Genomic DNA, 22714 nt, shown 5'->3' on the forward strand with positions numbered 1-22714 from the left:
ACCACTTTGGATTTCAGGCAGTATCTAAAAGTACTACCACATTTTGAAGGCACAATTTTACTGTTTAGTTTTGTTGTACTTAATCGGACGAGTCCGAAAAACCAAAGGTTTACCTTCCCTTAATTTTAATTTTTAATTTTTATTACAATATTACTTTGGTGTATGACATCTTGTAAACAACTGCATTATTTAATCACTTTTCTTTTCACCTACAGAAAGTTGCAAGTGCTGATATTTTAAACTCAGATTTATTGGGTTTTTTCTCCAGTTGATGAAATGTTCAATATTTGGACATTTCTTCAAAAGCAGCCATTTTGTTTGTTTTGAGATGTATTGCGTGAATTATCCAAGAACTAGAGTGCGCACTGGCCTATGTACGCGGCCCGGCATGCACACATGCGGCCATTTTCAAAGTTGACAAAACAGCATCGCACAGTGTGTGTTTGTGCGGCCATTTTGTAAGTTGACAAAACAGCATCACGTACCGTTTAATACAAACTCTAATGTGATCTTCATCGCACGTACAAAACGGAGCGCGTGTCAGCTTGTGATCCCGTTGCGTTTGTGCAAACAGCATCACCAGTGCGCCCTCTAGTTCTTATATATAACTCTATGGAGTAATCTGAATTCTTGTCCATAACTAACCAATTCTTTATTTATTGTTAGGTCAGCTGATTGTCATAGAAGCTGAGTATCAAAACAACATTGCTGATGGACAAAATTCTGGCTCGCTTTCCCATATTCGTTGTTCTTCACCTAGTAGAAAAAAAAATTGAGACGGACTCAATTATAAAATGCATTAAAATTATTTGAGTGTTCATTGTTGAAGTGATAACTTTTTGACCCTTCAGCAAAGCAAAATAGCCATATCATGATGAAGGGGTCTAGATATCTTCAAATTTTAAACATCGTTAGGATTTGTTCAGAATATGTAAAGCCCATATCATACTTCCTGTGAATCTGTGAATGCGGAGAAAGCGAATACATTACAAATGTTGACGTCACAGCCCTGTTGAGCACATTTCAACTTATATGCGAATTATTCATGGCAAATCTGTAACGTCAAAATTCATATCACATTCGCAGGAAGTATGAACCAGGCTTAAGACAGGTTTCATTCTCTTCGATGCAAAACTGTTATCTTTTCCCCCCGCCCTCTCTGGTCATTGAATTTCCTTTTTACAGCTGCGAGAGCCATATGTAAAGATTTTCCGCCGATTCCCGAGGTTCATAGCATCTATATTAACTATTGCCTTCATGGTGAGATGACCAAATCTGTCTGGATGGATGTACCCACAATGCACCTGTGTTTGATTGATACCCCCCCCCAAAAAAAAAACAAGAACTAATCGTTCAACCTTAAATGTCACCCCCTCCCAACAATGTGTGTCTGTTAAACAATAACTTTTGAATTGCAGTTGGCTGAACCCTACGTCAAGCTCGCAAAGCGTTTTCCCCGATTTGTGACCTCTATCTTATCAATAGCATTCATGGTGAGACAGACTCGAGTAGTTTGTGTTTTTGTCGTAACCTTGGCGCTGAAATGGTAAAATTAACCCACAAGTGTGCAATTTTTGTTTCTTCTGCTCCCGCTATTGATAAACATAGTCGTCGGAGCCGTATGTGAAACTGGCACGCCGTTTCCCCCGCTTCTTCGCGTCTGTAACATCTATTGTGTTCATGGTGAGAGGTGTTCGGCAGGGCTGTTAATTGTAGCTGACGTATTGTGACAATGATGCAAAGATCTGATGTTGCTGCTTTTACTCATTTTTAATTTGCATTTAAATGGTGTCTATTGAAAATCGTATCGGATAAAAGACAGCGTGAAAGCTGATACAGTTCGAATTAACGAAACTTGAAATTGCAACAATTTATACACTTTGCCACTAATTTATTTAAAAAAAAAAACAGCACAGGATATTCGTCTACAAAAAACCTATACAAGTTATATACGTGTTCTGTTGACTCAAACATAAACAGAGCAACATGGATTACGAGGTTCGTTATTTCATATTTGTGGTTGACCACACAAAACAAGAACACTGTTTGCGACTATTTTAGTCAGCTCTACCAATCGTGTATCTTTTAGAGAATTTTGTTCTAGTGGTCTTAACCAAAAATTGCAACAACAAAAAAGGTTTTGAATCAGCCATTACGATTAAGAGAGGTTTTAGGATAAGGGAATTGTCGCACACACAAAATTAAGTTCCGAGTTTGTTGAAATGATACTTGGCTGTTAATCTCTCTCGGTTGACCCTTTTCTTACCCTTTCAGGAACTCATTTAATGAAACAAAAGTTAAGTCAGGAAAATTTCCCAAATTGTTTAAATAACCAATACCGTTTTCATTGTATAAACCGAGTATCCTTCAAAGTTTCCTTTAATGAAAAGTCATTTTCTCTGTGAAGAAGTAAAAACATCTTTTGGCGTCATTGTCACAATTACCAACCTGCTGCGTAAATTTGCATTATATATTTGGCATGCTTAATCCTAAGCCTGTGTCTACCATACGCCGTGCTAAATGCTTGTTCTTCCGCTTATAACTACAATCCTGTTGATTGGCTGCTTTTTTTCTATTCAGCGCTCTGATTGGTCAAAGCTGCAATGACTAAACATGTTTGATGTCCTTTTTCCTGTCGGTGTATGTGTTATCTTTGTTATGTGTTTTGTGTACTTGTGTAATTGGTAAATTGCACTGGTGTGACACAAAGTTAACCTATTTGCACTTAGTATAGACCTTATGCACATGTCCTATCAGTAGGGCGCCCTCACCTAGAGGTACAAAAAGCAGCCGATCATTGGCCAACCTGTATTCCTGGCGTACAAATATGTACGTTTTTTATTGTTCTGTTCTCGTTTTACCTCTAAGATGGCAGCTGGATGACATCAGTGCATAAGGTCTACATTTTGTATGGTTGATATGGAATGTGACTCGCTGAGTGGCGTAAACAAATTTGGGAGGGGCAAGCAGGAAAAAAGGGAGGGGCAAGCAGGAAAAAGAACATAATTGGGGGGCAAGCACGGGCAAAGACTTCATTGGGGCAGGAATGATATTTTTCCTACTCGAGTCTAATTTCCAATATGTTTCCCTTTGGAAAAATCAGAAAAATTATAATTAAAAGTAGTCTGAAAAGTCTATTCAGGTGTACACAATTTGTGCCCTTGTACTCCCATGTACTTGAAAATATTCTGACTTTTTTTCCCCAAGGACCAAATATCATACCTGTTGGTGTGCGTAAATGGGGATTTTTTTTTAATGTATCAAACCTTTTTTTGTTTTCATTCAGCTCATATTTCATTTTGGGGTGTGATGAGGGGGTCAAGGGTTTCAAGGGAGTCGGAGGAGCGTTCCCCAACCCCTTCTGGTTACGCCACTTGACTCGCTTCCATCAACCCTTAACTCTTATCTTACTTTTAAAAAAAATCTTGTTCACTTTTTTCCTTCTCCTGCCAGCATGGTCTGCAACAACTAATGAGTTGCACCTGAATGTGATTTGCTTGTTCATGCACGGCTTTTTAATGTTGCTAATTGATTTTGCTTCTTTAACCCTTCTTGCACCCCCCCCCCCTGGGCTTTCTGTCTGCATGCTTGCACGCTCTCTGTTGTCCAGGAAGAGGAACCTCATGTCAGCTTCCGCACCCGCTTTCCAAGATTTGTTGCCGGTTTCGTTTTTGTTACTTTTTTCGTAAGTCGGATATTTTTAACTTATGGTGGTTTCATTTTTGGGGCTAAAAAAAAAGGGAAAAAAGAGAGTTGTACACAGTTGCTCGTGTGGCGTTAATTTCAGTAGAATGAAATGAGAGCTTATTTGAGCAAAGTGTCATAAAAAAAAGTTCAAAATACTTCAAAACTCTGGGTATACTTTGGATTTGCTTGTCATGTCTGAACACTGTTCAGTCTTGAAATTGAGGGGTTACATAACCATGTCACGTTGGTATTTCCATGTCTCTCGGGGGTATTATATTTTGAACATTATTTGATGAATATACATGTACATGTCATTCAACATGAAGTGGTTAACTTCAATATTTTCTTGGTAGTAAAAATTCATTTGGAGGAATCTTTTACATTGTATGTTGAAAAAGGGCGGGAAAAGAAAGATAATTGAAACATTTACCAACTGTGTGTTTACTTATTTCAATGAAAACTGTTTAAAAAAATGCCAGTTAGAGGAATGTTTTGGGGATTTTTAAACAGCTTAAATAATATTCCTCGTCACTTCCCTCATTTAATCACTAATCCGGTGTATGGTCATTTTTTTTGCACGAATCAAGTGCCAAAATATAGTATTGATCATAGAATTCAAATCTTGATCTAAATGAAGTTCTGAAACCTGTGATTTCATTCTTTCAAGAATAGTTTGAGACAAAACAAAATTTGAAGTCAAGAATATTTTCCATGGAGGAGAAGTGACTTGCAAAAAGTTAACATCAGAACAAAACTGAAACAATCAAAAACCCTAAACAACAATTTCTTATGGTTGAAACAATATTTTGAAGCACATATGATTCTTAATTTTTAGATTTGACTTCTTGCTCGGGAAAAAAACAGACCCCTTATGTTTGTTGAAATTTGCTATTTCGCAAGAATTGTGGTTTTACATGTGTGTGGGTATTGGCTGTCAAGCACCACATCAATAAATTGTTATGGCTCGAGGGGTTTTGTTTTTAATGAGCAAGAACTCAAGTTAAAAGGGTGGTTTGTTTTGGGTATTTTTGCCTTTTGAATTACCTTATCTGTATCTTTTGGACTGAAAATTCATGTGTCCGTAATCGTTGTGTCCGTCATCCATTGAAAAAAGTGGTCCGTTTTCACATATTATACAACACGGATTCATGGAAATATGTTCTTTACCTGAGCCTTATCCCAAAGCTCGGCTCAGGCTCCGGCCTAGGCTCTGGCTCCTGCTTGGGCTCTAGTTCTGGCTTGGGCTTTAGTTCTGGCTTGGGCTTTAGTTCTGGTTTGGGCTTTAGTCCGGCTTGGGCTTGGGCTCCACTTGGGCTCGGGCTCTGGTTTTTGCTCTAGTTCTGACTTGGGCTTGGGCTCCAGTTTGGGCTCAGGCTCCAGTTAGGGCTCGGGCTCTGACTTGGGCTCGGGCTTGGGCCCGACTTGGGCTCTGGCTTCTGCTTGGGCTTTGTCTAAGGCTTGCGCTCTGGTTCTGGCTTGGGCTCATGCTCCAACTTGGGCTCTGGCTTCTGCTTGGGCTCTGTCTAAGGCTTGCGCTCTGGTTCTGGCTTGGGCTCATGCTCCAACTTGGGCTCTGTCTTCAGCTTGGGCTCAGGCGTAGGCTCTGTCTCAGGCTTGAGCTCTGTCTCGGGCTTGGGCTCTGGCCCTGAATCGGGCTCCTGCTCCGGCTTTGGCTTCAGTTTGGGCTCCATTTCAAGCTCCAGCTCGGGCTCCGGCTGGAGTTTGGACTGGGCTCTGGGCTCGGGCTCGGCTTGGGCTCCCTTTGGCTCAAGCTTGGGCTCTAACATCATACAAAGCCAAGAGCTGCAGACGGAGCCTACGCTGAGGTTTGGAAAATGCTCTGAACATAAATTATCATTACATAGCGCATGACGATTACAACAAAAGACACATGGATTCTTAGTCACTCTGCCTGGTGTTTGACAATTTTTCCCATCCCATCTCTGGTGACTCTTTAGATATTCCTGGTGCTCGCTGCAGTTGTTGGTGTGATCGTTTACCGTATCGGTATCAAGGCAGCCGTTGCTGCATCCAGTGCTGGTATCATCAGCTCCAATGCCTCCATTATTACATCCATCACTGCTTCCTGTATCAGCTTGGTCATCATCATGATTCTGCAGAATGTAAGTTGGAAACGCATCTAGGAACAAATTTGTATGTAGTCTGTAGCATGTGGTGCCATCCAGATTAGAACACCGAACTCAAGTTTGTGAGTTTCTGATCAGCAGAGTGTGGATTCGAGTCCCTGCCGTGACACTTGTGTCCTTAAAAACACTGGACACAATTGGTAATTGTCCAAGACCAGTCTTCTCACTTGGTGTATCTCAACATATGCATAAAATAACAAACCTGTGAAAATTTGAGCCCAATTGGTCGTCGAAGTTGCAAGATAATTATGAAAGAAAAAACACCCTTGTCAAACGAAGTTTTGTGCTTTTAGATGGTTGGTTTCGAGACCTCAAGTTCTTAATCTGAGGTCTCAAAATCAAATTCAAGGAAAATTACTTCTTTCTCGAAAACTATGTCACTTCAGAGGGAGCTGTTTCTCACAATGTTTTATACTATCAACCTCTCCCCATTACTCGTAATCAAGAAAGGTTTTATGATAATAATTATTTTGAGTAATTACCAATAGTGTCCACTGTCTTTAAGCAAGATCCCTAGTGATACAAACTACTGATTACCCCTAAGGGTTTGATATATAAGAACCGAGTGTAACTATTAAACATTCCAACTTAAGAAACATTGTTCTTTTAGTTTAAGGGCACAGGAGGCAATTTACAGGCAACCATTTGGGGATGAAAATGCCTTCACATTTCAATGTTCACACATTTTTTCTGGGGGACTATGATACATTGTTTGCAGAATGCCTTTTGTACAACAAAAGTAGTCCTGTAGCGTGTACTGCAGTTGGTTGCCTCCAAGTTGCCAGTAAAAGTTGCCATGGTGACAAGGCCCAAAGACATCTTTGTGCAACTGGGCCATGGATCAGTTGTATTATATTTTTAGAGCTCTGTATATTTAATGTTTTTATTGCAGCTCATATAATCTCTGTTTTTTTCTTCTTTTTTTGTTCATAGCTCTATGACCGAATTGCAACCTGGCTGACTGAACTTGGTAAGTTACTGATTTTCATCTTTGAAAATTATTATTATTATTTATTATTTATTTGACCTCAACAATACAAGTACAGAAAATACAAACAAGGCAACAATGAAAGGGAAAAAACCCATAACAGAAACGACAACGCTACAAAACATTAAGAGTAAAAAAAAAAAGACAAATAAGTGAAAAATAAATAAATAAGTGAATTAATTAATCAAACAAGCAGTCAATCAAAAAATAAATAAAACAACAATCAAAAATAAATTTCGCAGGACTTGGGAAAGTACTTAGTATACAGTGCCTTACACACATCGGTGTATGGGTAACACCGAATAAAGTAATGATATACTTTTAAAATAGCTGCAAGTTCCTGAATATTGAAATTGAGATAAGAAAATATCATTTGTCCCTTTCGGTCTGAATCTTACTTCAAAACCACCATGTATAGAATTGAGATGACATGTTATCATTTAACATGATAGAGTTCCGTGACTTTTCCGTAGAATGACAAAATTAAATCAAATGGGGACTGATCTCCCTGGCAACTTACTGCGAACATGACCGTGATGTAAAAACTAACGTGCCAAAAGAGGTCGCAGAAGACTTTCCCGCAGCCACGTGTACTTATAATGGCCACTAAAGAGTCCAACGGAAACAGCTGTGCTCCTGCTGTAAAGCTTCGTGGCGTATCAGTCCAGGTGGGAATGCACGGTAGAGTAGACCGATCCATTAGGCCCGGCCCCATTGTGTATTGACTGATCACAACCCATTGCACAACCAAAAGTCTGGTACTATAAAGGCCGACATGCATGTTTGGCGCACGTGGCAGAGTTGTGCAGAATGGCAATGGAGAGGCGCATGTGTTCTTGCTCATACGTGCGCCGTGGGCAGAGCCTAGGTCGGTGTATTACACCACAGCAAGTCACAGTAACTTTCCGCGTGGCAGCGGAAGAAACAAGGTCTAATGGGGGAAACGGCTTTACTTTCATAATGTTTTGTCTTGTCTCTTTTACAGAGCTTCATCGCACGGAGACTGAATATGAGGATAGCTACACCTTCAAGATGTACTTCTTTGCCTTTGTCAATTACTACTCTTCATCATTTTATGTGGCCTTCTTCAAGGGAAGGTAAAGAAAACACTATGCAAGGTCAATTTTAATCAGGGGGCAAAAGCGGCATTATTTAAAGGGAGTGGACACTATTGGTATTACTCAAAATAATTATTAGCATACAGCCTTTCTTGGTGACGAGTAATGGGGAGAGGTTGATGGTAAAAAACATTGTGAGAAACGGCTTCCTCTGAAGTGCAATAGTTTTCGAGAAAGAAGTAATTTTCCACAAATTTGATTTCAAGACCTCATATTTAGAACTTGAGGTCTCGAAATCAACCATATAAACGCACACAACTTCGTGTGACAAGGGTGTTTTTTTCTTTCGTTATTATCTCGCAAGTTCGATGATCGATTGAGCTCAAATTTTCACAGGTTTGTCATTTTATGCATATGTTGAGGTACACCAACAGTGAAGGCTAGTCTTTGACAAATATTACCAATAGTGTCCAGTGCCTCAAGTTTCATGCGGGTAAAAAAAAATTTCTTTTTTTACCCAAATGGTCTTAGAAAAGCAGTAGTATTTGAATTACAGTAGTATTTTCATTCAGGACAAAATATTTTTATTTTCGCAAACCAAATATGTACGTGTGTTTTACAACCAACCCATACAATGATGACGGTAAGATGTTTTTTTTCTGTTTGACTTTTCAGCCTTCCAGGAAATCCTAACAAGTACGGTCAGGTCTTCGGATTACGCCAAGAGGAGGTGAGATCAGTATGAGTATGAACTTTGACCCACAACATTTCAAATGCAATCAAAGTGCAATGCATTTAAAGACAAGGGACACTACTGGTAATTGTCAAAGACCAGTCTTTCCACTTGGTGTATTTCAACATATACATAAAATAACAAACCTGCGTAATCATAAATGAAAATTGTTGAGTGCGTGCACGCAGTCGAAATGCCCACCATACCTCAACAGGGCTCATGCTTGTCCTTTCAATTGAATAATGCTGTCATACATGTATGCGCTCTTCAGTGTATCATAACATAAAAATGTACCTGCGTCGACAAATAACTCATTTTGCTTTATTACATCACATTTTGTTGAACAGGCAGATTCAAGGATTGGTAGGATTCTATGCTTGTCTTTCACTTTGGATAATGTTGTCATTTGGTTGCTCTTTAGTGTGATCCAGCTGGATGCTTGCAAGAATTGTTCATTAACTTGGCCATTGTCATGTGTGGCAAGCAGTTCTTCAACAACTTCATTGAAATCTTTCTGCCGTAAGTTTAAAAACAAAACAGTAAATGTTTTGTTGTTATGCTTTAAAATTAAGTAGTGTTTGAAGAGACATAAATCTGTCATCTGTGTGTAGAGCCGATCGACTCTTCATGCTTCATTAGAATTGTTTTTATGTGTCTGTTTGGATGAAAGTGTCATTTCATTACCATGACAACACCCAACTGACTCAGTACTTCCCGTGAGTCCTGTGAAAAACTCCAAAGGCAAACCACTCAGGTGGGACTCGAACCCACGACCTTTGTCATGCTAGATACAAATTTAACATCTGTTAAAAGTTGGAAATATTGGACATGCTGTTGTTACTGTTAAGCCCCCCCCCCCCATTCTCCTGTCTGGTTATACCACTGCGTACTGGTAGCTTACTGTCGTTGGATCAGTTCATGCATTGATTGTTAATTGGATTGTATATAGAAGCGTTACTGTGGTATATTCAAAAGTGCAGTTCTTCAGAATGAAAGGGTTCTCCAAGTTGAATTATACTATCCAAAGCTGCTGTACTTCTTACATTGCAAGTTTTTATTACCATTTTTTTTCAGCGCTATCACCAAACGTAAACATCATATGTGACCCACTCTGTGAAAATGAGTCAGATGTCGCCAGATGCATTATTAAGTTATGGACAGTTTATTATGGAGAATAAAAAAAAATTAAAAAAAATATTTTTTAAATTTTTTTATTACCTTTTAAGATCTTTATTTGCATGGTTAACCTGTAGAACACTTACTCTTAGGCAATAAGGCTTTGAATACAACAATTTTGTGATCATACATGTACTTATGTCTAATTTGTATCCTTTTGTGCGAAATGGTACATGTAGTTTAAAACATCACTTTACTTGTAATTCGTTTTTCAGAAAAAATGATGTATCGGCTAATTTCAAACGGGAGTAACTCAGCAACGCGACACACCCCAAAGCTTAGACATATTTACCAAATTACTGCTGCTGGTGTGTTCTTTCCAGCCATGCATGCAACTCAGTTCCTGAAATTGTCAACATTTGACTCATTTTCACGTAGCGGGTCACATATACCCTTTAAGTTTCCTGCTCAGAATTGTGTTCATTTAAAGGCGCCCAAAATTTTGTTTATGGTTAAGCATGTGATTTTTGTCTATTATTTACACATAGAGAAACAAGTCAAGGCAGTGTATGACAACTTATTTTATTACTTTTTGTGGAACGATTTCAGGCTGTTTTTGAACTTCTGGCGTTCCCGCACCGGGCGTAAGGAGCAGAAGGAAGGGAAGGGATCCTATGACCAATGGGAGAAGGACTTTGACCGGGGTGAGCTCGGCCCCCGGGGATTGTTCAAAGAATACCTGGAAATGGGTAAGTGCCATTGTAAGGTCGAGGCATGGATAAAGGTTGTATGTTCTTTTTCTTTTCTCCTTGTCAAGTAATAAACCACCGTTCTGTGAAAATGTTTCTGTCATAAATGTGCTAAATACATGTATGCTTATATCATGTGCTAAAGATGTTTCGGGGACAGGGCTTACTCCAACATAGCACCATCCCTCTTCCAGCAGAAACTCAAAATACACTTGTTCTTCCTTGCTTTCCAACATCTTGACAAAACTTGATCGGCGCCTTTGAATGTTTTTCTTTTTCAGTAAAGTGCGCCTTATAAATGCTGCAGTTTATTATTATTATATTATTTCCCCGCATTGTTTATACATACAATGTATTTACCTTTTTCTGGTCCAGTAATCTTCCCTTTCATACTGACCATTCTTTGTCCTCACACTTAACTGTCATTGGTTCATAGCCACCAATTGTTTCTAAAAATCGAACTTATATAGGCTGTAATTTTTCCCGCTCTTTCTGAATCCCTTTCTTTCATCCTTTTCCCCTCTTGTTTCTATAACTGGATATTTTTGTACTTGTTTATTGCTCTGAATAATGGTCCGATTAGGATCGAAAGCTAAGGCCATCTACCCTATACCCATTTTAAATATGTTTATATCATTGGTAAAGGTTGAACATTTTGAGAAAAAATGTGGGTTTGTGGGGTAGGCTTTAAAATGAAACATCGTTCAGTTCACATTATGCAGCCATGACTGCAAAGAACAACAAAAGCAATTATGGATGACTGGACTTAAAATTCTGACCGTAAATCTCATTTATACAATACAATACAATACAATACAATACAATACAATACAATACAATACAATACAATACAATACAATACAATACAATACAATACAATACAATACAATACAACTTTATTGTCCCTGCATGGGAAATTCCTTTGGCCTTATTGCTCACATAAAAATACAGTCTCCAGTAAAAAGGTACAACTTTAAAAATGGGATAGACCTTACCACATAAAAATAGTGGGCCTAATAAATACAGAGTTAAAAAGTGAACCACAGACAGATAAAAGGGCATTTTACAGAAAAAGAACACTAAACAACAACAGAAGTAAAAATGCACTTACATGTACAACAAAGGCGTTTAGCTACAGAATGGTACTGCAACTCACCGTTCAAGCTGGCCATTATACAATTGAATGGCAGCCGGAACAAATGAGCTGCCATACCTCCGGGTTTTGATGGAATCGATTGCTTCTAAGGCTTTTCTGGAATTTCAAGTGAAGTGGGAGAGAGCTGTCGGAACTAATAAATTTGAATTATCCAGAATGACTTTCATTCTTGACATTTTTATTTTTGAATGAATTTCTGCAGCCGTCCAGTTTGGTTTTGTGACCATCTTCGTTGCGGCATTCCCCTTGGCCCCATTCTTTGCACTGGTCAACAATTTGATGGAGATCCGTCTCGATGCCTACAAGTTTGTCACGCAGCTGAGACGTCCATTTGCCGCTCGAGCCCAAGATATCGGTAAGTGCCAACATTTGTAATGGAGTCTTTTGTTTTCTTTGTTTGCTTTAAACAGTTTGACTTGTAACTTTGAGAGTATAAACTCTGTGCAACTTAAACTCATTTAGAGGCACTGCTAATGACTCAAAATAATTGGCAGCAAAGAAACTTACTTGATAACAAGCAATAGAGAGCTGTTGATAGTATACAACATTGTGAGAAATGGCTCCCTCTGAGGTACATGTAGCATAGTTTTTTAAAAAGAGGTAATTTCTCTCTCAAATGTTGAAAGACTTCAGGCCTGAGGCCTTTTTTAGGCATCTTTCATTATTTTCTTGCAACTTTGATGACCAATCGAGTCCAAATTTTCACAGGCTTGTTATTTTAACTATGCATATGTTGAGATACATCAAGCGAGAATACTAGTCTTTCACCTAAGGTTTCCAGTACCTTTGAATGCTTTAGTGTACCCTAAGTGTTAGTTCTGGCTGCACTTTTTGTGGGACAATAATTCATTACGCAAATAGGAATGTTTTAAGTATTTTTTACTTTCTTCCATTTCGTGAGATTAACTAGCATTTGTTTTTGTTTGGTTTTCCCAACAGGCGCCTGGTATCCCATCTTGGTTGCCATTGGTAACATTGCCGTCCTGTCCAATGTGAGTATAATACGTTGTCATTGACAGCAACAAATTGAAGGCCATATGTGAGTTGAGTTGTGCGTTGGTTCTCTGCCATGAGGGTTTTCCAGACCAACCTGGTTTTCCTCCCTCGGGAAAAAATGAAACATTTTCAATCTCTGGCTGTGCTCTGTGGTCATAATGGGTTGAGGTGGCTGGCTGCAAAGACGTAGCCACGTCCTTCGCAATTCAGCTCTTATTAATAAAAGGACAATTAGCGTCCCAAATTATAATTATAATTATAAAAGACCATTTTACCCAAACCCAACATGTAGGTAGTTTTATGTCCACCATACCTTCAAAATGGCTTATTGTTCCTGTTTGTGTATCTTTCTCAGGCTTGTGTCATTGCGTTCACATCTGACTTCATTCCCCGGCAAGTTTACCTGTGGGAGAACGACCGGAACATGGACGGATACGTCTTGAACTCTCTGTCCCTTTTCAACACCAGCTTTTTCATGGATGGGTCCATGCCAAAAAACAACACCTACCCACCAGAAGCTGGCGATCTGGCCGGCCAGGAAGTGGAACTGTGCAGGTATAAGTTAGAATAATAATAATAATACTCTAGACTGTTTTATAATTTGTGATGAACATCAATTCCTACCTTCAGCTCCCCTGAGTTCTTTTCACATTAAGTATTTGATTTTCTTGTAGCCCCGTACCAAGAGTGGCTTTTAAACAAAATATATAAATATGTAACATTTAAAAAACTTTGTTCTTATATCGCGCTTTACCACAACCCTAGCACTCAGTTTTTTCCTGTAAGGTATTTGGAGCTACAATTTAAAGTATGAGACCTATTTATTTAAAGCACCGTTAAATGGTTTACAAGGTGCTGTGGCGCAGTATGCTGCCAATCACACCAGGAAAAATCAATCAAAATTGTTCTGCCAATCAAATGACATGGACCTGTGTGTGTGTGCAGTGTATAATTTTAGTTATTAGTGACCGAGTATACACGATGTGACCTCTGACGTCACACGAAAACCATAACATGATTCGCGCGCATACCGCCGGGCAAAACCTTTGTGTTTTGGCAGCCAGCTAGAAAGTGTACGTAATCTTACTATGACTATGCAACTCAGTGCCCGGCGAAACATGACGTATATAGTGTTTTGTCAGCAGAGGGCGGTTTGAATGTAAACATAGGTCACATCGTTTATAAGTAAGAACTTTATTGAATGTAAGGGTTTTCTATTATTTATTTGATTTGATTTGTTCACATTCTCTTTGTTTGTTCTTAGATATCGTGGCTTCTACACGGGACCTGACCCTCCCTACACTCTAACTCTGCATTATTGGCGTGTCTTTGCCATGAGATTAGTTCTTGTGCTAGTCTATGAGGTGAGGATAATAACAAAAAATAAGCTAAGCACACAATAGTATAGCTTAGCAGGATCAGGTTACCAGCCCAAATTGTGTTAGGTTTGTATTGTTGTGGCTGGTTCCCGACTCAGTTTTTGCTTAGCAAAGAAATTTGTCGAGCATTATTCTCTGCTAAAAGACACTGGACACTATTGGTAATTGTCAAAGACCAGTCTTCTCACTTGGTGTATTTTAACATGTCATAATTATGCATAAAATAACAAATCTTTGAAAATTTGAGCTCAATTGGTCGTCGAGTTTGCGAGATAACTGTGAAAGAAAAAAACACCCTTGTCACACAACTTGATTTCAAGACCTCAAAATCTAAGTCTGAGTTCTCGAAATCAAATTTGTGGAAAATTACTTCTTTCTCGAAAACTATGTTACATTAGAGGGAGTCATTATTTTAAGTAATTACCAATAGTGTCCACTGCCTTTAAAAGGAGTTTGGTTCTCAACACTCTCTCTACCTCTTCTTGTGCCCCTTTTTATTTCAGCATGTAATCTTCTTGATCAAGTTTGCCTTGGAGTACATCGTACCTGACATGCCTGACTTTGTCAAGAATCAAATCAAGAGAGAGAATTATTTGTCTCAACAAGCTCTTGAGGAGGCCACAAGGAATCACATCGTCCAGAAGAAACGTGCAAGTCAGTTCCAAGATGGCGGAAAGGACCCGTCAACAAGGTAGGTGTTTTCTCAAATTTCTCTAACTCTTTTTTTCCCTAGATTAATACATTAATCGGGGCGCGCAACGGTTGAGCCTGGCGTGCACCATTGCTGCGGTGTCTTCAGTGCCTAGATCATGCACAAAGACACCGCAGTTGTTAAATTTTGTCAATAGGGGGCACTATCATTTTTGTTTTGTTGGATTGGTCTATAATGTAAATACCAACGTGTGATTTCTCAGGATTTTCTCCAAACCTCAATGAGCCTTCAGAGTTTCTTGGAGGAAGTAAAGCAGTGCCAAAAGAAGAAAGAAATAGTCGCATTGTGTTCAAACCCATGGTATTGTATTTCTGGTGGTGCACATACAAATGCATAGTCTGTAAACCTCCCAATCTGTAACATCTGGGAGGTTCTGGGTCTAGAATAATTGGGGGGGGGGGACTGAGAATCCTAATTTCTTTCTTTAGATTTGTCAAATGACATGAAATTGCGAAACCATTACGTGTGAAAACCAGACCCAAGCTTCAGTGAGTCTGAAGTCACTAGAGCTGTTTTACGAGTCTTACTGCTTTTTGAACTAGTAGTGTCTGTGCATGCTATTATTTGTTTGTCTTTTTGTGTAAACCCTGTATAATAGACTGCAAGTCTAAATGCCCGACTTGCTTCATTCGCATACTGAAGTCATGCCTAAGAAACACCAAACAGGTAGAGTTTGTTCTTTAGAGAGCTGTTGTACTATATATTCTACAACCGCGGAGTAGGTTTTTCTGATTTTTCGGGAGACTTTTTAGTCCTGAAAGAATTGTTCTGCTTAAAAGCAGATAAAAATGTATCTACCCCGTTATCAGAATCGGCGGTTTTTGTCATAGAAGAGCTTAAAATTGATGCTTGTAACTTTCTCAAATAAAATAAAATAACCGATAAAATTTTGCTAAAATTTTCAGGGTCAAATCGGCCCAGAATCGGGCCTCGAATCTTCAAGGTTTTTCTTTTCTTTCTACATTTCTTTCTACTTTTCTTTCTGATTGTAAATTGCTTCTTGTTTTGTGTTTTTATTTCCTCAGCGGTCAGCCGTAATGATTGAAAAACTTACGTTGCAACCAGACTTTATTCCATAGTCCTCCAGACCATTTTAGTCAAGTATAGAATTAGGACCAATATCTCTCTGTATTTTTTCCTTGTACGAAAAACATTTAAGGAAGTTATTCAGTCGAATGCAAAAAAAAAAAAAATATTACTCACGTAGTCCAGTGTAAATTTTTTTTTTATATTAACTCATGTTTGTTGAAGGATTTTACTATACAGGCTATTTTTGATAACTGTTTTATGATTACTATTATTATGTAGGGAGCATGGGTGATTGTAGTCGTCGTTAATGTTAAGTATGGAACAGAGGCCAACAAATATAGTGGAAAGCCACAAGGGTCGACAAATACAGTGAAAAGTAGATCAAACAGAAGTTAAAAAAAAAAAAATTTAAGATAGTTTCCCAACTGAAGATAGCATTGCAGATTCCTGTTTGGGAGAAGTATTTTTTATTTTTTTAAGCCCTGACATTTCCAACTTGCAGTTCTCAGAATTTATTGAAACGATCTACACTAACTCTCTCGGGAAAAGAAAGAACAAAGAAGGTCCTTTCTAACAGTGAATAGCGTCTGATTTATCATATTTAAAAACGAGATGGCACAAAATGATATAGTCAAAAAGTAAAGAATGCAAGAAAAATCAAAGTCAAGTAGCAATATTTTTTGACGGATATTTGTAAAACCGTTAAAGCTAAAGATGATTTTGATGAATAACATCTAAGATGAAAATTCAGTTAACAATATTGTTTTCAAAGAAACCTCACAGTCAACTTGTAAAAGATTTGATTTGAGCAAATTCTACCTTCATGATCAGAGTAACCAATTGTCCTTGAAGTCTTTAAAACACGTTTTTGATGACAACAACTAGGATGACCAATAACAAATAATAACAAAACTCGCTTGATAACAAAACTCGCTTGATAACAAAACTCACTTGATGTAGAGTAAAATAAATTGTTGTTCAGGTTTTCAAAACTTGTTTTGGGTAACAAACATCCAGGATCAACAATCATACAAAATATTAAAAAAGAAAACATCTTGGGCAAGTGACAATCAATTTTTGCATCTTCTAGTTGATAGTCTTCTTGATGAGAACTTAGCATTTTTTGCATGATTTGAGTGCAATCTGTGTTTTAGGTTTGGTTGGAGTAGGATACAGAACAAACCTTGTGCTACTTTAAAGCAGTGGTCTGATTTATAACTTTTCAATATTCCAGGTGGTCTTTTTTTAAATTGGTGCATCTTTTTGTACAAAACGTAGTGTGCATTATATAATAATTTGAGTGTTCATAAAGCATGATGTAGATATATATGTGCATGTTAATATTATAAGGAAGTGGGTACGTACGGTTGAATTTGTTTTTAAATGTTTAAATTAAGGGGTGTATACATGCCTTTGTTTATTACAACCAAATAACTGATTACCATAACAAACAAAAATGTAAACAATTGTCAACTGACATCTAGTGTGCCAAATTAGTATCATTTTAGAATATAGGCCCCCCTACGTGGCACAGATCAAATGCTCCTTTTTCCCGCTCTTAACGGCATTCTGTGGAATGCACCAGACTGCACCAGAGGCAAGTTGTCCCATATCTAGAGTGTTACACCCCTACCCCCAATTTATTAATCCTGAAATTTTTCTGGAGTTGAACAAAGACAAAGTTTACTTGAGAGGGATTTGAACCAACAACCTCTGGATGAACATGCTGAGTGCTCCACCAACTGAGCTATATAGCCCTACTGTTGACATCTCCCTATTTTGTCACTGTCTTTGTCGTCACTACTTTAGTAATGGTGTTAACATATAATCTCAAGGAAATGAAAGCAACTCTGTTAATATATTAAACCCATCTTATGAAAATTTGAAATATATGCAATCAAACAACTGCAGTGACCCCTTGCGCTACGCAGATTGAATCTCCTCATAGTGTGCATCCACTAATTCCAACATTTTGGAAGTTTTTGTTTGTTTGGATGATCTTCCTATTTAAGGGAACTCTGCAAACTAAGCTGGCAACAGGCAATGTCTCTCACACAAACATTGGTATAACGTCTATGATTATGAATTGCACAAATGAAGAAGTTGTGGTTCAGTAACTCTAGACGACAATACTTAATCTAGTCATTCTTAGGATTCAAACCTATAACCTGGTGATGATTTCTTTGTTTTACTCTTAAAATGGATGTAAGTGAAATTGGTGTATACATATTTATGTCTTTTTCTATTCAAGATGGATGAATTTACTGCCCTTTCTTAGTCATAGCGAAACCTCTAGAAATGTCCACAAAAATAATTTGATTTGGAATTGACGTGTAGTAAAGTATGTGTAGTTGTAGTATAAAAGTAGTTTGAGGGAAACGGGTGATAAGGCGATATTTAATAGTTTTCAATACTAGTTGCGTTTTTATAGGTTTTTTTTTTTTTTTTTTTTGGGCTGGGATTATTAGAATGATGTTAAAATAATGAGGACTTCTAAAGGGTTATTATAAAAAAAGTTAAAATCAATTCGTTCATGCTGTGTCTAATTTTGTTCCTTCGTGATATTTCTACCCTTTGGTATAATTCTAACCAATAAGCGAAGAGTACAACAATAATTGTTTTTATTTATATTATTTATACATAATTCTAAATAAATCCAATGGTATGAACTTGTCTAGAACAAAAAAATTGTTTACTATTCACCTAATGTTATAAGTTGTTACCACATATCTCAACTTTCATAACACCTTTTGAAATATAAATTTTGTGAATTCTTTTCTATGTTAGATAATTATAATCCATGTATGTTTTTTTTCTCCTTCAATTATCTGTATTCACAGTTCGTGGGTTAAATGGTAGGTAGTGTTGCCCTCATTGTTTTTAAAGTGTATTTATTGTAAAGGCCTTTGGGGAAAAAACAAAACCTAATTGACAGGTTTGGAAGATCTGACGGGCTCATTGCCAAGGATTTTACAAGCAAACTTTGAGAGTTTGATTGGATCAAGTCATTTTGAATGTGATTTCCATTACCAAAACTTTTCAAACACTTGAAAAGATAATCCAGTTTTAAAGCTAAATCAACTGGTTTTCCCCCAAATGCTTATTTTTACAGCATGAACTTAGAACATAGTTTTCAAGAAAACATCTCTGTGTCAGTAACCAGTGTATGCGTTAAACGTAAAGCAGGCTTCATAGTCACATATTCAGAAATCGCATCACATTATTTTGTCCACGTCGTAAGAAAGATGGCGACCTGCCGATTGTTCCCACGTGACTGTGTGAAAATCAGCTTTGCTTTTGTGCATGCGTGAAGTATGATAATGTGATAAGTAGAATAGAATTTCAAATTTTTTTTTTCACCATCTTAGTCATGTACCCTGACTTCATGATGTGAAACCACAGATGGGCCATACTACTTTCCCTTATAAGCTTTTAATCTGGGCGACAGATTTTGAAGTAAAATGTTCCACACTGAAAAATGTGACTGTTTATTGCGATTACTTCATTTAACAGGAGTTCTGGGTCTAAAAAGGCTTGATATTTTCAAGAATTAAAAACAAAATAGATGTCTGATGATTCCAGGATGGTTTTGTAAATTTTATGAAAGGAATTTGCAAAAGATGTAAGGTGGACTATGGGACCTCATCATGAGAATTTTGATATCGCCTCATGATTTATGAAAAAATCGCCCAAATCCTACACCCATTCCACTACCCAAACTCAAACCTCCCTTCTACCGCCCCTCCATTATCTCATATAGGTACTTTGCTTTGTGGTTTCTTTATGTAGTGTGCTGCTATTTTCAGATTATACAAATTATGTTAAAGAGCCACATTTTGTTACTTGGTTTTATCAGTTTATATGTAACTCTTGGTTGGCCAGTGGAGTCCAATTATTTGTACAAAAATTAAATTGTTTTGTATTAAGTTACGCTTTTAAATAATAACCGGTTTATGTAATCATTGTACAATTCTAGTACTGTGTGTTTTTCTGTTGTGCTCAAAGTATTTGTACTTTAAGGGAAGGTACACGTTTGGTAATTACTAAAAACAAATATTAACTTAAAAACTGACTTGGTAACGAGCATTGGAGAGCTGTTGGTTGTATAAAACATAATGAGAAACAACTCCCTCTGAAGTAGCATATATTTTGAAATAGAGGTAATTTCTCACTAAAAAAATAAAAGACTTCTAGCCAGAAGTCTTTTATTCCTATCTGAAAGCACACAAATTTGGCCAACAAGGGTGTTGTTTCTCTCATCATTTTCTCGCAACTTCGATGACCAATTGAGCACAAATTTTCACAGGCTTGTTATTTTATGCTCATGGTGGGATACACCAAGTGAGAAGTCTGGTCTTTGAAAATAACCAACTGTGTACCTTCCCTTTAAAGGGGCTCCAAGGCTAAATAAAGTTTTGTGATGTAGTAATTTTCGTTTAATAGAAACCTCCTAGAAGGGGGGGGGGGGAAACTGTCTTACTGTATTCAATGGTGTAAAATATCATTTTATTTGACACCGTTTCAATTTGAAACACAGCGCCGTCGGCTAAAAAACAAATGGGTTTGAACATTACAAAGAGGAGTATTGGATCCAGTCAAAAGGTCAAATGCAATGAATTTGATTGAATATCATTTTGATTGAATATCACCCAAACTTGACAACAACAAACTCTATTGGACTCTACTGAAAAATGAGTGCATGACAAAACCGGATTTGATCGTGGAGCCCCTCTTTAAAGATTATGTTCTGATTATGTTCAAGATGTCCAGTGTTTGAAAAAAGTTCATTTGAGTTCTTCATATGAAAACATACCTTCTACAGCCATAGCGTGAATCATATTTCCTGCAAACGCGATCACACATTCGCAACAAATATTTGCATCAGTTAATTTGTGCTGAACTCTTGCGAATTTGCTGCGAAAACAATTCTATGGCGTCATTCGCATTTGAAGTATGAACCGGGCTTAATGATGTGAAATGAAGGTGCATTGAGTATAGTGGTCTGTTCGGGATGGTCAATGGAAAAGCAAGGACAGGGGGGGGAGCTGTTACTCTTGAAAGGGATTTAAGTTGGAAAGGGTACTGGTATCATGACAAGGTAAGTACTTATTAGGATAACATGAGAAATTTGCAGAAACAAAGTGTGGATTAATCTCTCTTTTGAACAATATTGTAGACTGAATGTTTCGGAGTGGATACTCTGTCCGTTGTCAGGTGGCAGAATATACTGTCTGAAACTTTGTGTCCACCTGTTCCTCTTGGAGCTTACAATTACTCAAAAGAGATTATTGTCTTTCCACCATGTGAACCTTCAAGTCTTAACTTTTAAAAAACCTTTTTAATGTTCACGGAAAATTTTAAATTTACATGCACTCCAGTTTTCACCTCTTGCATGTCACAATGTGTCTGTGCGACCCTCACCAGTTGGGGGTCCACAGGTACGTAGGGCGTGTAATCGCTGCGTCGCCTTAAATTCACACTACACTGAATGTATATCACACTGTAACATTGACTTCCAAATTGGCGCAATCAAGATTATTGTGGAAATGACATTGGGGCCCAATCTCATGGCTCTGCTTACCGCCGAATACGATCACCTTTTTCCGCTTGCAAGGCAATTGCAGAATTCTGCGCTAGTGCGATAGCTGTGTAAGCAAAGAATGCCTAGTATTGTGGAGTACACATGTGCACAAGTCGAAATTCCCTGCTAACCCATGAAATACGCTTGACGTTAGCGCAGAATTGCCAGCTTCCGTAAGCACCGATTCTTTGTTTACATTAAGCCATGAAATGTGGCCCAGGTGATGGGTCAGAATGGCAGAGTTACTGATTAGAGTGCTCACTTGCTTTGAGTCGTGAAGCTGTTTTGGCACATCCATTTTTGGATCAAAACCTTTCAAATTTTCCTCAGCTAGCGTACAGTTGCTTTTTGCATATATATTATCTATAAGTCTATAAACCTTTGACTCTATGAAGACACGATCATTACATGCACACAAAATCTATACAAGACAAATTTAAACCTCTTTCACACAAGCCTCAAACATGTCATTTATAAAAATTTCTCTTTTCAAAATATAACTCTATGATTGTTGGAGAGCATCTTGATTTTAGTTCAACTAATTTCCATTACAGGGATGGTAATAACTCTGGAAAGACGGCCACTACAACGGTTCAACCTGAGGGCTCTATATAGAGCAACTTGACTCTGGAAGGAACTTCAACGATGAAGCGGAGGACTGAAGTGTGAAAAGTAAACGCCACACTGAACCATCAGAGTTTGTTCGACAGAAGATAGATCAGATGGTTGTGAGAGATGAAGCTGTGGACACTTGAAGAAGAGGAAGTCAGCCGGAGAGCAACTTGTGGACCTTCACTCATTGCAAGTTATGTAGATCTATCTGAATTTTCTAATTTATTGCCATTTTTCTTGAACTTTTACACCCGTTTAAGACACCCATTATCAGCCGTTTCAGACAGGCGCTCCAGAGTCCCGCCGAACCAAATAGATTAGGAGCGACTCAATTAATCCCGACTCCAGTCTTTCCAAACAGTTGATCTTTTGACTTCTAGCACGTCCAGTCGCTCCAAACTGTTTCAGAGGTTAAACTTTGAGCGCCTGTCTCTGGGGTGCCTGTCCGAAATAGGTGCAAGTTTGTCTACTTAGAGCGAGTGATAAGTGGTTGAGGCTGCTAACCCACATTATAACACACCTCTTGCTTGTTCTGTATTCTGGTTGGCTGAAACGTCGGATGAACTAATATAGGCTTGTGATCACACGCGCATGTTTTTCGGGAATAGTACCAGAGCGGGCAATAGTCTTTGAATATAGCGCCCGCGGTAACAACGCCCTCTCTTGACTTGAATCGTGAACAACAACTACAAAATTCCTTTTTCTGCTCTTATTTGACATTTAAGACCGAGCTGCGTTATAAAACACATATTGACTGGCATAATTCGGTAA

At 38.0% G+C, this 22714-nt stretch overlaps 1 protein-coding gene across 13 annotated transcripts in view; it reads left to right on the plus strand.

The window, feature by feature from the left end:
* The window catches only part of LOC117291744 (anoctamin-4-like), a 69880-nt gene extending 47212 nt beyond the window's left edge, over positions 1-22668 (plus strand). For 8 of the 13 annotated variants that reach the window (XM_033773629.1, XM_033773622.1, XM_033773626.1 and 5 more), the window contains 14 exons: positions 1609-1683; positions 5646-5810; positions 6768-6804; positions 7808-7919; positions 8556-8610; positions 9035-9132; positions 10339-10478; positions 11837-11989; positions 12574-12626; positions 12986-13185; positions 13895-13994; positions 14513-14700; positions 18591-18605; positions 21886-22668. In XM_033773629.1, the coding sequence (XP_033629520.1) occupies positions 1609-1683; positions 5646-5810; positions 6768-6804; positions 7808-7919; positions 8556-8610; positions 9035-9132; positions 10339-10478; positions 11837-11989; positions 12574-12626; positions 12986-13185; positions 13895-13994; positions 14513-14700; positions 18591-18605; positions 21886-21946 (1452 nt within the window). In that variant the 3' untranslated portion in view covers positions 21947-22668. Of the gene's footprint in view, positions 1-1185; positions 1261-1418; positions 1494-1608; positions 1684-5645; positions 5811-6767; positions 6805-7807; positions 7920-8555; positions 8611-9034; positions 9133-10338; positions 10479-11836; positions 11990-12573; positions 12627-12985; positions 13186-13894; positions 13995-14512; positions 14701-15746; positions 17097-18590; positions 19718-21885 lie in introns of those variants that run through there. The other 5 variants (XM_033773623.1, XM_033773628.1, XM_033773624.1 and 2 more) reach the window with 4 other exon arrangements.
* The last annotated feature ends 46 nt before the right edge of the window (positions 22669-22714 follow it).

The sequence above is a fragment of the Asterias rubens genome, chromosome 6 (genome assembly GCF_902459465.1).
Source record: "Asterias rubens chromosome 6, eAstRub1.3, whole genome shotgun sequence".
NCBI lineage: Eukaryota > Metazoa > Echinodermata > Asteroidea > Forcipulatida > Asteriidae > Asterias > Asterias rubens.